The sequence below is a fragment of the Zalophus californianus genome, chromosome 3 (assembly GCF_009762305.2).
Source record: "Zalophus californianus isolate mZalCal1 chromosome 3, mZalCal1.pri.v2, whole genome shotgun sequence".
Taxonomy (NCBI): Eukaryota; Metazoa; Chordata; class Mammalia; order Carnivora; family Otariidae; genus Zalophus; species Zalophus californianus.
The window spans coordinates 137,668,626-137,681,496 of record NC_045597.1 but is presented as its reverse complement, the minus strand read 5'-3'; the positions used below and the strand labels follow the sequence as shown (position 1 = coordinate 137,681,496).

The 12,871-nt window shown below is 45.3% G+C and overlaps 1 protein-coding gene across 6 annotated transcripts in view; it reads left to right on the top strand.

The window, feature by feature from the left end:
* Nucleotides 1-12,871, top strand: part of WIPF1 (WAS/WASL interacting protein family member 1) — a 118,407-nt gene that overhangs the window by 85,032 nt on the left and 20,504 nt on the right. For all 6 annotated transcript variants that reach the window (XM_027589618.1, XM_027589620.1, XM_027589619.1 and 3 more), the window contains one exon: nucleotides 8,747-8,835. In XM_027589618.1, the coding sequence (XP_027445419.1) occupies nucleotides 8,785-8,835 (51 nt within the window). In that variant the 5' untranslated portion in view covers nucleotides 8,747-8,784. The remainder of the gene's footprint in view (nucleotides 1-8,746; nucleotides 8,836-12,871) is intronic.

Here is a 12,871-nt window from a genome sequence, read left to right as displayed (position 1 = left end):
GAGCAGTGTTTTTAACAGAAACATCAGCAAGGTGGTTTCCTTTGGCCTCCAGGGAGTCAGGTGTAGAATGCCCAGGGACTTTAACACTAGCCGGAGCAGCTGGTAAAAGTATGGCCATCTAATAAATTTTGGACATAAGAGCCATTTGTAATTTTCTTCCATTAGAGGTAAGACATCCAGCTGTTTCCATAACATCCCCAAAGGCATACCGACTGTCAGTGTAGATGTCTGTGGTTTTGCCTTCAGCCAAGGTTCAAGACTGAGTAGGAGCCTATAATTCAGCCTGTTGGGTTAAAGGTAAAAGAACTCTTTTAAAAAGAGTTGTAATAGTGTGCCCAGCATATTTACCATTTTCACCCTTTGAATAAGACCCATCAGTAGACCATGAAAGATCTGCATTGATTTGAGAAATTTTCTGTAAATTATTCCAAGGAGTCAAAAGGTGCTGTGTCAGCATCAAGCAGTTGTGAAAGGCTTCATCAGTGAAGGGGGAAAGAAGAATGGCTTGGTTAAGGGTATTGCAGCAAGAAAGAGTTACACGATGAACAGTTAGTGGGGGATTTTCCCAGGAGGTGAAGTGACTGGATGAAAGGTGTTGAGTGTGGTGAGAATTCAGAAGGGCCTCTATTGCAAAGGACACAGAGACGGTTGGGGGGGTAGCCATGATTGTTTCTTTAGTTGCCTCAACCAAAAAGGTAGCGGCAGGAATGGCTCTGAGACAAGGGGGCTATCCTTGTGCCTCAGGTTCCAGTTGTTGGCTATAATATCGAGCCCTATGGCTCGATGACGGTTTCCATATTTTTTGGTGAGTGCTCCAAGGGCAGTCTCTTCCCTGTCACAAAAAGGAAAGAAAGGAACCTGGTAATTGGGATGCCCAAGGTCAGGGAGCTTTATTAAGCTTTTCTTTAAGGCCCCCTAGTCTGTGTTATCTTGATCTTCCCAAATAATAGGGTCAGGCTTGTTTTTTAGTAAAATATATAGGGGTTGGGCCATAAGAGAGAAGTCTGGAATCCAATTTTGACTGTAGCCAGCTAGCCTGAGAAAATCTCATAATTGGTGCTTGGTTTTAGCTTTTGGGAAGTTCGAGATACTACTCAGCCTATCCGAATCTAAATATAGTGCTTTTCCAAACTCAGGTGTCCTAAATACAGAACCTGAGTCTGAACAAACTGCAATTTTTCCTTAGAGACTTTATATCCCTTTAAGGCTAAAAGTTTTAACAGGTGGCTGCTTTCCTCCAGTGAAGAGGCTTGGCAAAAGGAGCAGAGAAACAAGTCATCTACCTATGGTAACAAGGTAGAGCCTCCAGAAAACTTTGTCATCTAAGTCAGCTTTTAAGGTTTTCAAGAAGGACTCTCAGTAAAACCCTGGGGCATTACCATGCAAGTGTATTGTTTTCCTTCCCAAGTGAAGGCAAACTGATCGGCAGGCCTTATCTTTAGGGATGCTAAAGGTAGCACTACATAAATTGATGACAGTGAAAATTTTGTGTTCAGTGGGGATGGAGGTCAGTAAAGTATGAGGATTAGGAACAACAGGGTGGCAAGGGATAACAATATTGTTTATGGCTCAGAGGCTCTGAACAAGCCTCCATCTTCAACGATAGGGTTTTCTCGCAGGTCAAATAGGGGTGTTACAGGGACTAGTGTAGGGCATAATGAGGTGCTGAGCCTTGGAATCTTCTGTTATGAGTTTGATACCTTGAAGGACTTCTTTATTTATGAGGTATTAATTCGGGGGAGAGGTTTTGAGGGATCTATTTGAATCTTAATCTAACCTGAAGAAGCCAAGAGTATGTGAGAAGTACATTAAAATGAGTTAAGAACATTATATATAAAGTAAAACATAAATGAATCTAAATAAAAATAAGATACAGAATAGAAAGTAACAGGAGAAGAGAACATTTGGACCTTTAGATCTGTCCAGTTGTATTATTTCTGTTAACCACCCCCCTCACACACACAGCAAATAAAATACTCTTCTATTGATTCCAATTTTTTGCAAAAAAAAAAAAAAAGTTTACTTTTTCCATTCATTTTAGGTAAGATAGTATTTAAGGGTGACCATTGGCAAGATGTATATAGCAAAATGCTTTATATTTTTGAATAATCCAAAATGGTGATAAAATATAACTGGACAAACCTGCCTTTATCCCCCCTTAATAGAACTTGGCCGATTCACTCCCCACTCAGGATTAGAGGCCAGGCTTCTGAGGATTATCAGATGTTTTCACTAGACAGCATTGGAAATCTTTCCCCTCCTCATATCATTCTGTAATGTAGGCCTCACACATTATGCTCTAGAATGACTTTTAAGTTGGCTATAATTATGAGACTAAGAAACCGTTTACTTAAATGACTAGCCAATTCTCTTGATCTTAATCATTTTACATTCAGAGATAATCATGTGTTCTTGGATGAACACACTGAAGAGAAAAACCTAAATTTCCTAGGGCAAGTCTGGACTGAACTGTGGGCTGTGGTTGAGCCTTTAGCTGGCCATGCCACTGGGGAGAATATGTCCCCCGTATGATGGGAAGTGGAATGAACAAGTCACTCTTTCTCACAAGGTGTCTGTCATAACTAATATTGCATCTTTAGCAATTGGCTTTCAGCCACAAGATGCCCTGGTTGGTCTGGGGTCATTGTGTGATGCTGTCTAATGTAAGTTTTAAACCATGATGTTGACCTAATAACATTATAGTAAAACCAACAAAGTCAACGATTTCTTTCACAGAACTAGGAAATTCCAGAATTTCTAAATATTTGTGTGTGTGTGTGTATATATATATAGAGAGAGAGAGAGTGTGTGTGTGTGTGTCTGTGTGTGTAGGCAACATAGAAGAGCCAATTAATGAATTCTTTTTTTTTTAAAGATTTTATTTATTTATTTGAGAGAGAGAGAATGAGAGACAGAGAGCATGTGAGGGAGTCAGAGGGAGAAGCAGACTCCCCGCTGAGCAGGGACCCCAATGTGGGACTCGATCCCAGGACTCCAGGATCATGACCTGAGCCGAAGGCAGTCGCTTAACCAACTGAGTCACCCAGGCGCCCCCAATTAATGAATTCTTAAAGCTCTTTATGCAAAATATTCTGCTCTGTTCTCTTAATCCATAGTGCCAATTCCCTTATAAAAGGTTTATTGGTAGATCCCTACCCTCACCTCAGTGGTTTTTCCAACTAAAATTTCATGATTTTTGAATGATTCATTCAGTTATTAAATAAAACTCTGGCAGTCAATCACATACCCCAGGGTTCAGGTTGATTTTTAATTTCTTCAGTATATGAGAATCTAGAGATATCTTGGGTGAGAAATCAGTTGATGGGTATTCTATTCAAAAGCCATTATCTTGGGGCACCTGGGGGGCTCAGTCAGTTAAGCATCTGACTCTTGATCTCAGCTCATGTTTTGATCTCAGGGTCCTGAGTTCAAAAAAAGTGATTATCTTATAATGTCTACAATGGATAAAAGATGGACATGTATTGTGAAATCTGTGTTTATTAGTTTGCTAGGGCTGCTGTAACAACAACAACAACAACAAAAACAAAAACACAGATTGGGTGACTCAAACAGCAGAATTCTATCATCTCACCATTCTGGAGGTTAGAAGTCCAAGATCAAAGCCTTGGCAGGTTCGGTTTCCCCCAAGGCCTCTCTTCCAGGCTTGCTGACGACCACCTTTCCCTGTGTCCTCACATGGCCTTTTCTCTGTGCTCACACATCCCTTGTGTCTCTTCCTCTTCTTATAAGAACCCTAGTCATATTGGACTAGGGCCCACTCTAATGGACTCATTCCAACTTAATTACCTCTTTAAAGGCCCTATCTCTGAATACAGTCACCTTCTGAGGTACTGGGGTTAGGTTAAGACTTCAGTGCATGAATTTGGGAGGGACACAGTTCAACCCTTACCACTGTGTGTGAAAACAAAAAAGCCTTTTCCATCCCTGTGGTTTTCCTTAGGCACATAAAATTCAACATGCAATGTGAACATTTTAGACAAGTCGGCTTTTCTCCCTCTGGTCAAAGTTACTTAAACACAGAAATGATTCTTTAAAAGAAATTAATTCTCAAAAGTGTATATCCTTAAAAGTTCAATGTCCAAGGTTGGGGGTAGGGTGGGAGGAGAGAATCAGCAAATGGTGGGTCAGGGATCCTTCAACTTTATGGAGCCTAACTAGGGGGGGAAGCAGGACATGTTGTTCTCAAAAAGTTCACAGCTGATTCTGATGCAAGAGATAACCCATATTTTGGGAACCCCTGCCTTAGTTATATTTCCCCTGTTCTAGAGCCCCTCCTGGCCCCAGGACAAGGCTGTCTTTCCTGTCGTGCTCTTCCCAAAGGAAGAACCAAATGCAGCAAGGCCAAGTCTCAGGCTGCCTCCATCCCGCTCTGCACAGCTCTATCCATGGGGGACTCTGGGCAAAACCAGGACCTTGGCTCAGGCGCCGGGTCAGTGCCTCCTTTGCCAGGTGCTCGAGCAGCACTCACACCAGCAGGACCCATGCTCACCTTCAAGGAAGACAGATCTAGACCCATCTGTTGGTCGTTGACCCATCGGGGGGCTCACTGTGAACCATTCCGTTCATCCTCCCACAACCCCATGCCACAGGCAGGAAAGGGGGGCCCAGAGAGGGTAGTCTCTTATCCCAGGTTGTTAGGCATCGCAGCAAAGATTCAGAATCATCTGTGCCTGACCCTGGTCTCATGTCCTCATAGGGATGCAAACCTTTTTCATCCATAGACCACACTAGTGTCTGATAAAGCCCAAAGAACTCCTCTGACTTATTAGATGCATAAAACAAAATACAGAGGATACAAAGGAAACTAGTTATATCGAAGTATGTACAACAAGATCTAGCAACAGACTGAAACACTGCCATAATTTCAAAAGAGATCTGTGACAATTACAATATGATGTGGAAATATCACGTGAAAAACTGTTAGTGAAAAAGTTTCAGGTACTGTGGTTTTCAGCCTACATTTATAATTGAAGGAAATGCTAAATTTTAGTTCGAGCTTAGGGGAACTAAATAGGTCCTTTTTTTTTTTCATTCAAGTACACAAACCCTTGAATTTTGTCCACAGACCCTGCAGGTATAAGGATCTAGGTTAGGAATGCCTGGTCCATTAGGATCTATGCTGCTGTGAGGTCCTTCGGGAAGGTCCATTTCTGGTTCTGATGTGGGCTCTTAACTCCATGAGAGGAGGAAAGCCCTGACTCTCCCAAGGCTTTGGGTGCTGCTTCACTGGTGAAGTCACTCTGCCAGCAAAGCAGGTCCTGGGACTTAAGGCTAGCGAGCCCTTCTGACATAGGGCTCATTCTTCGCCCAAACCTCGGGGTTGATGCTGGGAGCTGTTCCAATGGCCAGCACATGGCTTGCTTGTGCGATACCCGGCTCTTTCACTTCACACGTATTTAGTGAGAACCCTCCTTTGGACCAGGTATGAAGGAGAGCTGGTGGAATTCACAGCCCGGTGGGAAGGCAGCCAGGAATGAGCCTCACATGGGGGACAGGAGTTGGTCTTCTTTGACCCGGGCGGTTAAGGTGGCAAGATTGGAGTCTGGGGTTTCTCAAAAGCTCCCCTCAAGGCCCCACCCTGGACAAGGCCAGACGAGCAGGAAGGAGCAGAGAGACCCCTGAAGCGAGCACCTTCGAGCACTCGGGTGGGAGTAGTTTACCTGGAGGATGAGGAGGAGGGGGGGGGGAGGAGGCGCGATGGGGGCTGGGATGTGGCCACAGCAGTGGAGAGAATGGTGAGGGCGCTCAGCCGCAGATCCTCCCCCCGTGGTTGAGCTGGGGCCGCTGGGGTGGGAAGTGGAGGTGGGGGGAGGCCGAGCCTCTGTGGTCCACAGGTTTATTTATAAGTCAGTTCATGCACAGACAGAACCATAACAGCCACAGCAGAAAGCTGTATAACAACTAGATTAAAGAGGCCTGACAGGTGGCCATCCCGTGAAAGGCTCCCTATACCCCAGTCTGGCCCCTGAGATGTATCGGACAGGAGTTCAACCTGATCTTTACAACTGGGGACTGACTCATGAGAACAAGGCCCTTAAGAGGTTCCTAGTCGTTGACCAGAGAGAATCCACTCCTTCCTTGCTCGGTGTTAGGATAATGGGATTGACTGGTTAGCTGGTGAATGGGGGAGTCCGACACAGTGCATTAGGGGGTTGGGGGTGGTTTCGTCCACCAAGCACGTGGATGATCTGTTCCATGGGGCACACCCCTGGGGCCCTCCAGGCGGCCTTGGCCACCCCCTTCCTTGGTAAGCTGCTTTCTCCAGCTCCTTTAATACCACTGCTTTGGCTGCAGCATCTTTCACAGTTCGTTGCACCTGAATCCAGTTTCCGATCCCCATCCTTCCTCCTGGTCCTAGGACACGTGCGACAGTGAGGCCTCGGGTGCCTTCTGCCCCAGGACAGGCTTCCTAGCACAGGCCCTCAGCACTGGTCACACCGCCCACTTGGCCCCACAGGTGATAAACTGGTGTCATGCAGAAAAGGCCAACTGAAGGAACACGTTTTAAAAAGAAGCTTTGTCTGAGCCAGTCTCTTATTGAAAAGGATTGAGCTTTAACACTAGTGAGCTCTTTCCCTGCCCAAAAATGCTGCTCAAGAAAGACCAGGGATTGAGAGGACTTGCTGTGAATGAATGATGGTCTTTCAGTGAGTTGCTCAGGTCCTCGGAGTCGCGGTGTGCCCTGGGAGATGAGCGGGCTTATGCTAGTTGGCAGCGTCGATGCAGGAGTTCGAGACGCGGTAGGCGCCTGCGTGCCAATGGACTGTCAGTGAGGGACAGCTGTGGCTGCCGCGGCGTTTTTGCAGCTTCATTTCATAGTGGTCGCCTTGGAACGGAACTGTTCCAAACTGTCTTAATTCCGCCTTCCAGCAGCCTTCACAAGTCCAGCCATGTCCTTTTAGATTTTGCGTTCCCTGTCTGTTCACAGGAAGCAAGCCATCTAGCAGTATTTGAATAGAAAGTAGTGTTTCAAGGTGTAAGTTTTCCACATTAACTTTGTGGTTGAACCGAAATTTTTAAATTCTAAATAAAAAATAGTAATTTTTTTTTCCATTAAGAGAGATGGAGAACAAAAGGAAGATAATTGTGCTGTTTGAAATTCAGGACACATGTTCCGTGTGGTTCAGGTGGGGAGTGTCCCAGGCTGCGCACTGGCTTAAGGCTCAGATTCTACAACAGGCGGCTCAAATTTTAGTGCCCACGGGTCACCGCCGGATCTTGTTAAAGTGCGGAAACAAATTCGGTGGGTGGAGAGAGGGGCTGAGGTGTGATATTTCTAACAGCTCGGGGTGATGCCCTTGCTGCTGAGCCAGGACCACACTTCAGTAGCGAGGACTGAGTGGGAGGAGCCAGGATTACTTGGGGGTGAGAGCGCATGGCCCTGTGCTGGGACCTGGGTCTCAGGGACGGAACTCGCAGGGGGCAGGGTCATGGTCATGGCTGGTGGAAGTGCTGGGAAGCTTCCTCGCTCACCCCGTAGGTTCTTCAGCCCCTGATGTTTGCCAGGCTGCCCCCTTCGGCCCCGTCTTCCCTGCACTCCCCCAGCCAGTCACAGTCTGGCTTCCCCTTGTTTCCAGAGCCGTCACACTATGCAGAAAGCTTTTCTAATGAAGTGTATTTCTAGTAAACAGCCTCAGACTCAGAGGTTTGGACCTCGTCTCTTTTTTCCCCTCTTTTAAAAAACTTCGATCCTATAAGGAAATGCCAAGCAGCACAAAGATGGGATCCGGGCCCCTTGCCCATCTTAGCTGCCTGCCTTACCTTATTCCTTCCCTCTTCCCCTGGAGGACTGTAAGACCTTTGAGGGCAAGACCAGAAAAATATTCGTCTTTGCATTCCTACAGTGCGTGCCCAGACCCAGGAGAATGCCAAGCATTTGCAAGAAGAAAACCAGTGGGCGCGGAGTGGGTGGGAGTAGAGAGGAAGAAAGGATGTCATGGTGGAACTGAGAAGCCAGGGGCACATCAGATTTGCCAGGATACATTTCTAGCCGTTTTTTGATCACCTTCCAGCTCACGCAGGCTCCAGGCGCAGCTCCCTCCTGGTGTCATTCCCCGGACCTGCTTTGGTGGGTAAGGGAATTGAGCAGTGTGAGGCACCAGTTTTGCTTCCAATATCTTAAGGCATTTGGGCTCAGAAACCTCCCCTGCTAGGATCCTTCCAGAAGAGTAACATCTTAGCAAATGTTGTAAAGGCGATTACACCCCTTATAAGAACTGGCCTGGGGGCACTGGGGTGGATCAGTCAGTTAAGCGTTGGACTCTTGGTTTTGGCTCAGGGTCATGATTTCAGGGTCCTGAGATCAAGCCCTGCCATGGGCTCTGCACTCAGCAGGGAGTCTGCGTAAGATTCTCTCCCTCTGCCCCCCCACCCCTCTCTCTCAAAAAAATAAATCTAAAAAACAAAGTTGGGGGGGCGCCTGGGTGGCTCAGTTGGTTAAGCGACTGCCTTCGGCTCGGGTCATGATCCTGGAGTCCCGGGATCGAGTCCCACATCGGGCTCCCTGCTCAGCGGGGAGTCTGCTTCTCCCTCTGACCCTCCCCCTTCTCATGCTCTCTCTCAAATAAATAAATAAAATCTTTAAAAAAAAAAAACAAAAAACAAAGTTGGCCTATGTGAATAGCTGTCACTTTGGTGGGAAGGAGGGATGGAAGATTAGAATAGAGTATTACTAAAAAGTCTAATACATGACCAAGTTTTGTTTCTTTTTGCTTTGTTTCTACAGATTGACCAGCAAGACTGTTGAAAGTATAGCTGTCCAAGATGCCTGTCCCGCCCCCTCCGGCGCCCCCGCCCCCGCCAACATTTGCTCTGGTGAGTGGCCCCTTGCCACCTGCTGCTGGTGCACGAAACAGGCCAGATGAAGTCGAACCTGGCGCACACGCATTTGTTTTGCATGTATTTGCATTCTAGCGTAAAAACCTTACGGCAGGTTTCCCCGCTGCAAGTAAGCCGGCCTGAGACCCTGAAGGGCCGGTTGTCAGAAGTCTCAGGCAGTGCCAAGTACACGTGTGGGATGTGCGTTTGTGGGGTTTCCTCTGTCAGGTCCGTCACGGAAACATCCTGTCCCTTCCCACAACTTCTGGACAGGACAGTCCTGAAACCCAGGTCTATGTATGAAATGCAGTCATTCACGTTTCCTGCAGACTCACTCTTTGTTTTTCTCTGACTTTTCCCTTCTTCCCACTCTTTTTTTTTGGCAACTATCATCCACCCCCCCCCATCCCCACTTCCTCCCACACTCACATCCTTCTTTCAGTCTTTCCTTGCAGGGGTGCCTGGCTCACTCGGTTAAGCCTTCAACTCTTGGTTTCGTCTCAGGTCGTGATCTCAGGGTCATGAGTTCGAGCCCCGTGTAGGGCTCCATGCCCTACAGATTCCATGTGTGGAATCTGCTTAAGATTCTCTCTCCCTCTCCCTCTGCCCCTCCTACTCATTCTTTCTCTCTCTCTCTCTCAAATAAATAAATAAATCTTTAAGTCTATCCTTATATTTAGATGTCTACTTTCCAAAGGCATTTCTTCACTGGTCTCTTGATAGACCTGTCCTCAGAAAATAGTGCACCCTCTTACAGGAAGCCAGCAGCCCTCCACATGGTGATACAGAAAGGCTCCCAGATGCACCCCATTGCCCCCTTACCTCCCTTGGCATGTGAAGGCTTTACTTCTGAGGAGCCTCACAGTGATGGGTCCTTTTTACTTGGGGAAACTGAGGCTCAGAGAGGGAAAGTCTCTTGCACAGGCTTCCACGGGACACATTTATATAGCCCATTTGAGGTTGGAACCTAGTTAGAAGGACAAACAATTAATTAGCTTGTTGCTACTCAGTGTGGTCCTCCAGCTCTTAGTTAGTGGCCCCAAGGAGACAGGTACAGAAATTAAGAGTAAGCATTAAGAAACACAGCAATTTGACAATAGTGTTATGTTTATTGTTTCTAAGATTGTATTTTGTGTGTCTCTTTTTTAAGTAATTCATTATTCTTTTTTAAAATATTTATTTATTTATTTTTAGAGAGAGTGCATGCACACACACGTGCAAGCAGGAAGGGGGAGGGACAGAGGGAGGGGTGAGAGAGAGAATCTTAAGTAGACCCCTTGCCCAGTGGGGAGCCCAACATAGAGCTCGATCTCACGACCCTGAGATCATGACCTGAGCCGAAATCAAGAGTCGGATGCTTAACTGACTGAGCCACCCTGGTGCCCCATAATTCATTTTTCTAATAATTAATTGTTATTTTACAAAAGTATCAGTCCAAGATAAATTGGAAAAAAAAATTTAAAAACTGATCCTTCACTCAGATAAGTTTGAAAAGTTCTGATCCAGAGGCGCCTGGGTGGCTCAGTCGGTTAAGTGTCTGCCTTCGGCTCAGGTCATGATCCCAGGGTCCTGGGATCGAGCCCCACATTGGGCTCCCTGCTCAGAGGGGAGTCTGTTTCTTCCTCTCCCTCTGCCCCTCACCTACGTGTGCTCTTTCTCAAGTAAATAAATAAAATCTTGGAAAAAAAAAAAAGGAAAGAAAAGTTCTGATCTGGCTAACATAGCAGGATTTATTTATCTATATTTCCCCAAAAGTGTGGTTTTATACCACTAGCTGGGTAGTATGTGTTTTAATTTTTTTTTATTTTAATGTGCATGTATTGATTTTAATGTGTGTTCTGAAATTTATAACTAGCACATCAAACTATGGATTTAATAGTGAGTTAATTTAAAAGAAAATATTCACTGAAAATAGTATAAATAATATAGTGAACTGACTTAATGAAAAATACAAATAAATAATAATACAGGTAGCTGAGAAGACATATGAGTCATGCGAGTAGTACCAGAATGACTGAAATTTATCCTGTCAACTCATTTCTATCCATTATGTGACTAAAAGCAAGATCCTAGAGAAATAGGATATAGAGATGAGTAAAGGGAACGGTGGGTTGGTGGCTATCATAGGGCACTATCTGGTGGGACAGCTCAGTTAAGGGTTCTGGACTGCCATGTGAGAGGAATTAGCACCCAAGGAGGTCCGGCATCAAAATAAATTTGGAGGTATAACAGGAGGCCAGTGAAAATTGCTGACCCCAAGGTTAAGAGAGCTGGGGTGGACACGTTGCTTAACCTCTCTGGGCCTCAGACTTTTTTCATCCTTAAAATGAAGACAGTAGGTAATTTTAAAAGTTCTCTTTCCAAGATGTCCAAGATGTGTCGTCAAGTTGAAAAAACAAGTTTCAGAGCAGTAGAAGATGACTCCATTAGCAAACGGGAACCGTACACGTAAAGAGCACTTTTGAAACTGCTGAGAAGCTGCTAATATTAACAGGCTTGCTCAGGGGAGTGTTGGAGGCAGGTGGGGAAGGGGCATTTTGTTACTTTTTTTAACTGAGATATAATTGACATTTAACATTGTGGAAGTTTAAGTTATACAACATGTTGATTTGCTACATTTTTATATTGCAATGTAATTACCACCTTAGGTTTAGCTAATAACACCTCTTTCACATCACATAACTATCATTCCTTTTTTCTGGTGAGAATATTGAAGATGTAGACTCTTAGCAACTTTGAAGTTTATAATACAGTATTGTTAACTATAATCACCATGCTGTGCTCCTCCAGGACTTACTCATCTTCTGGTTATAAGTTTGTACCCTTTAACAGCAGCTCCCCAATGTGGGCAAGGGGCATTTTAGATCCCACATTTACCCTTCTGTCAAGTTACAGGGAAGGCTCTGGAATCACACTGCCAGGGTTTGGATCCTAGCTCCTCCTCTGACTAGCTGGGTGATGGGGGCAAATGATTTTACCTCCCTGTGCCTCTACCTCCTTGTCTCTAGAATGGAAATAATGACTCACAGGGCTGATGAGGATTAATTGAATTAATACACATAAAAGTGCTAAAAACAGTGCCTGGCCCATAGTAAATGCTATATAAATGTTAACTGCTGTTACTACGAGCAAGTAATACTTTATCATTATTCCAGGACTCTTTCAGCTTAACACAGAGCTTCTATGTACCCTGCTTCAGGGTTTTTCTTAGCTTTTCCTTTGCCTCTAACTCTGATAATAAATCCCTGGGTGAGGTATCAAGCTAAACTGCCCCAGCTTTACTTCCTGAGCCCTTCACCTACTCCTCTGGAATCAGATCATTTCAGAAGGGCTGGGGCCAGCCTGGAAGGCCTCTAAGGTCTGCTGGAAGGACCTCTGGGTTTGGGGAAGCCAGCTCTCCCTGGGTCCAGGCCAGACCAAGCCAGTTTCCCCATGTGTCAGACCCAGGCACATGCCTACTACTTCCGAGTCCTGTGTGCTGGGCTCTCAGTGTCCCCGCTCCCTAAAATAACCCTGAGGAAGTGAGATCCCAATTTCATAGTACAGATCTTTCCCAGGAATTCTAGGAAAATGAGAAAATACCTAAGCATTTTAAAGCAGCACCTTGGTCCACTCTGCAATCTCTGTGAGCTAAGCTTTCAAAGGAATTAAATATGAGAAACACCTTAGGCAAGGGCATGCAGGAACTTTGGGGGGTTATGGACGTGTCCTGGATCTTGATTGTGGTGGTGGTCACAGGACTGTATGTTTTTCAAAACTTGTAGAACTATACAAAGTAGCAGTTTGGCTAGATGTAAATTACACCTCAAATCTGCCCTAAATTCAAAAGAAAAAGAAAAATCTTCGGTAATATAGACAGAGGGAATTATTTTCTAAAACTTTGATGGATTTAAAATACATACAGCTGACCCTTTTGACTAGAGACAATTTTCCCCTTGCTCCAGGTTAGCTCTGAAGGTTAGGAGAGAGAAGCTGTTCTTCAGGGCACATTCTGGGGGAGGAAGTCTTGTAGTATCCAGCAGAATCCTCTCAG